The following is a 4,383-nucleotide window of genomic DNA, read 5'->3' as shown; positions in this document are numbered from 1 at the left end:
AGCAGCTCTGCTCGGCAGAACGTCACCTTCCGCTGTGCCGGGAATGCCGCCAAGGCCAGGAATAGCATCCGCTTCCTGGCGGCCAATGAGGAGGAGCTTGGGGCCACCAGCCCCTACGTCAAGGTGGTGATGGATGGTTGTGGGGTGAGTCACGTCGGGGGTGGTGGGGACGCACCTGGTGGTCCCAGTGCTCCTGGAGCCCCCCTTGTCCCCTGGTCCTGACCCTGCTTCTCCTCCATAGGTGAAGTCGGGCTCCGGGCGGATGGTGCTGGAGGTTCTCACCCCCCACCCAGAGCATCTCCCGCTCCGGGATCTCCTGGACATGGAACGAGGTGGCCTCGAGGTGGGCCCGGCCTGTTTCCTGGGCTGAGAGCACCCCCCATGGTCATGGACAGCCAGGATGACCATGGACGCACCCCAATGACCATGGATCCATCTCAATGACCATGGACCCACCCCATGACCATGGGCCCACCCCATGACCATGGGCCCATCCAGTGACCATGGACCCACCCCGTGACCATGGACCCATCCAGTGACCATGGACTCACCCCATGACCATGGACCCAGCCCATGACCATGGACCCACCCCAATGACCATGGACCCATCTCAATGACCATGGACCTACCCCATGACCATGGACGCACCCCAATGACCATGGATCCATCTCAATGACCATGGACCCACCCCATGACCATGGATGCACCCCAATGACCATGGACCCATCTCCATGACCATGGACTCACCCCATGACCATCGACCTACCCCATGACCATGGACGCACCCCAATGACCATGGACCCACCCCAATGACCATGGACCTACCCCATGACCATGGACCCACTCCAATGACCATGGACCCACCTCCACGTCCTCCAATGAACATGAACCTTGATATTCTCCAATGACCATGGACCCACCTCCATGTCATCCAATGACCATGAACCCCAATGTCCTCCAAAGAACATGAGCCTTGATATCCTCCAATGACCATAGAACTCCATGTTCTCCATTGACTATACACCAACCCCAGTGTCCTCCAATGACCATGAACCAACCTCAACGTCCTCCAATGACCATGAACCAACCTCAATGTCCTCCAATGACCTCCATCATCTCTAATGGGTTCCAGTCCAACCTCAGGCCACCCCCCCCATCTCCTCCACTGGGTCTCCTCCCAAGAGCCACCACCAGGAGCCCATGGAGGGAAGCGAGAAGAAGGACCTTGTGTGTCTTTAGTGTGTTCTTTGCTCTCTTAACTTAAGGATGTTATTTAAAGCCATGGATGCAACCACCCCCCTGCTCCTTGAGCTCTCCTCTTGTCCCCCCCCAATTCCAGAAGATGGGAATCTCCTCATGGAGATGGTGCTTGGGGGAAGAGGAACCTCTTTGGGTTGGATTTACAGGGGTGGGATCTTGGGAACGGGGTTGGAACAGGCGCTTCCAAGCCAACCCCATGCCATGAACCTATGGGTGAAACCAGGTCCCTGCTCCCATCTCATGGTCCCTTGGTGGGACACCCACTGAAGACCAGCATCTAGAAGGGAAGCACCACTCTGGGATGTCTCTTGGGATATACTGGGACCGGTGCAGGAGGGATGTGGGTCAGAGCGGATACTGGGACCAGTTCAGGTTTTTATTGCTATTCCCAGTCATTTTCCACTATTCCAATGGGATTTGGGACCATTTTGCCACCCACCCCCCTCCAAGGTCACTAGTATTGATGGGGCCGAGGTCACCACGACCCACGGGTGCCACCAGCCCCATGACGTGGTGGGGACACCATGGGGACACAGGGGGGGATCCCATGGGGTACAGGGAGGGATCCCATGGGGACACAGGGAGGGACACGGTGGGGACATGGAAGGACACATGGAAGGACACAGTGGGGAGATGTGGAAGGTCCAAAGTGGGGACATGGGGTCATGTGGGGACATGGATGGACACAGTGGAGGGGCACGACTCATCCCATGGTTGTCCCTATGGAAGGATCTCATTGTCCCCATGGATGTTCCCATGGCTGGACCTCATTGTCCCCATGGATGTCCCTATGGCTGGAGCTCATTGACCCCATGGATGTCCCCATGGTTGTCCCTATGGCTGGAGCTCATTGACCCTACGGATGTCCCTATGGAAGGATCTCATTGTCCCCATGGCTGGATCTCATTGTCCCCATGGATGTCCCTATGGAAGGACCTCATTGTCCCCATGGATGTCCCCATAGGTGGATCTCATTGTCCCCCTGGTTCTCCCCATGTCTGGAGCTCATTGTCCCCCAGGTTGTCCCCCTGGTTGTCCCCATGGCTGGACCTCATTGTCCCCCTGGTTGTCCCCCTGGTTGTCCCCATCGCAGCAGAAGGTGGGGGGCGGTGGGGCAGCACCAGCCCCATAGCGCCGGTGCCGCAGGACATGGCACAACCAGGCCACCAGGTGCCAGTACTCGCTGAAGGAGATGCGCCGGTCCCGGTTGGTGTCCAGCAGCGAGAAGACAGCGGCCACCGCCTGGGGCTGCCCCGTGTCCTGCGGGACGGGGTGCGGGTGTGGGATATGGGGTATGGTGGATGTGGGGACACACGGAGGGATCCCATGGGAACATGGGGACCTGGGCACACAGTGACCCGTGGTGGGACTCCAGGGGGATGTGAGGAGCATGTAACCACTGATGGAACCCCTTGGTGTTCAGAGAGCTCTGTCCCCACATGAAGCACCCCATGTCCATACCCCATATCCCACACCCCATATCCCACACCCCATATCCCATACCCCACACCCCATATCCCACAGCCCATCCCTGCTCCCTCACACGGAGCTGCCGGCCCAGCTCCAGGTGCAGGAGGCGCTGGAAGCTGTCGGGATCCAGGGATGGCTCCAGCCCCTCAGCCGGGGCCCGGGCGTAGCGGTAGAAGGTGTCGACCAGGGCCTGGAGCCCCTGCTCCAGAGGGGACATGGGGCCATCCCCATGGGAGCTCCCTGCGGTGCAGTATGGATATGGATGTGGATATGGGGTATGGATATGGGGTATGGATATGGGTATGGATATGGGATATGGCTATGGCTATGGATATGGGGTATGGGGTAAGGATATGGGGTATGGATATGGTTATGGATATGGGTATGAGTATGGATATGGGGTATGGATATGGGTATGGGATATCGGGTATGGGATGTGGGATATGGGATGTGGGACATGGGACATGGGATATGGGACATGGGATATGGGATATGGGACATGGGATATGGGATGTGGGGATAAGGGGGTGACACAGGGGACAAGGGTCACACCAGGCTCAGGTGCCCATTGCCCCAACCTGGTCCCATCCCAGTCCCTCCCCATTCCCGTTATTCCCATCCCAGTCCCTCCTCATTCCCATTATCCCCTGTACCGCTGGGCCTGGTGCTGGTGCCACCCCCTTGGCTCTGCCCCATGTCCCGCGGTGTCACCACGGCTCTGCCCCAACGAGAAGCCCCCATGAAGCCCCATTCCCAATCCCGGTATTCCCAGTGCTCCCGGTATTCCCAGTCCAACCCACTCACCGTGTTCCCAAGGGATACTCCAAGGTCAGGTCCAACCACATGACTTGGGCTATTCCTGGTCCCTGTGTCCCCCCTGGGGTGGCTCAGGTGACATTCCCACCCCTTTGGAGCTTCCCAATCCCTAAAAATGATCCCAAATCCATCACAAACACCCCTCCCCCCCCTCCAGAACCAATTAATGAGGCCAATTATTAATTATTAGCGTTAATTATGGGTTAATTAAGGGGAGGGGGAGATTTAGGCCCCAACTGACTGTGGGGTGGTGGATTCTCGGCTGTCTCGTATGAGGGTTGTGCGTCATTGAGGGGAAGGGGAGGGGGTGGGACTGCCCCATTCCCAAATAGAGGAATGGGGGGGTGGGATAGGGGGACATGGGGATGCTATGGAGTGGGAATGATCCCAACACACTCGATCCTGGTGGATGGAGGGTGGGAAGTTGGAGCTGGGATGGGATGATGGAAGAGCTGGGAATGGGGGATCCCCCTCATGTAGGGAGAGGATGGAAAGCTGGGATGGATCCTTGGGAATCTGGGATGGATTCTTGGGAATCTGGGGTGGATTCTTGGGAATCTGGGCTGGATATTTGGGAATTTGGGATGGATTTGGGAATCTGGGCTGGATCCTTGGGAATCTGGGATGGGTCTTTGGGAATCTGGGATGGGTCCTTAGGAATCTGGGCTGGATCTTTGGAATCTGGGATGGCTATTTGGGAATTTGGGATGGATCCTTGGGAATTTGGGATGGATCTTTAGAATCTGGGATGGATCTTTGGGAATCTGGGATGGATCCTTGGGAATCTGGGCTGGATCCCTGGGAATTTGGCCCCGTGTAGGGCCCAAGCCCTGCGGG

General features: G+C 57.6%; 1 protein-coding gene across 1 annotated transcript in view; it reads left to right on the top strand.

Annotated features, from left to right (window-relative positions):
• Positions 1 to 370, top strand: part of LOC104410435 (collagen alpha-2(XI) chain-like) — a gene marked incomplete at its 5' end in the record, with an annotated part of 11,928 nt that extends 11,558 nt beyond the window's left edge. The window contains 2 exon segments of the mRNA XM_010020586.1: positions 19 to 144; positions 242 to 370. Of these exon segments, the coding sequence (XP_010018888.1) occupies positions 19 to 144; positions 242 to 370 (255 nt within the window).
• Between the last annotated feature and the right edge of the window lie 4,013 nt (positions 371 to 4,383).

Source organism: Nestor notabilis, unplaced genomic scaffold, assembly GCF_000696875.1.
Source record: "Nestor notabilis isolate BGI_N333 unplaced genomic scaffold, ASM69687v1 scaffold18698, whole genome shotgun sequence".
In the NCBI taxonomy this organism is placed as follows: Eukaryota; Metazoa; Chordata; class Aves; order Psittaciformes; family Psittacidae; genus Nestor; species Nestor notabilis.
Note: the sequence above shows the minus strand (reverse complement) of the source record. Positions and strands in the feature narration are given on the sequence as shown.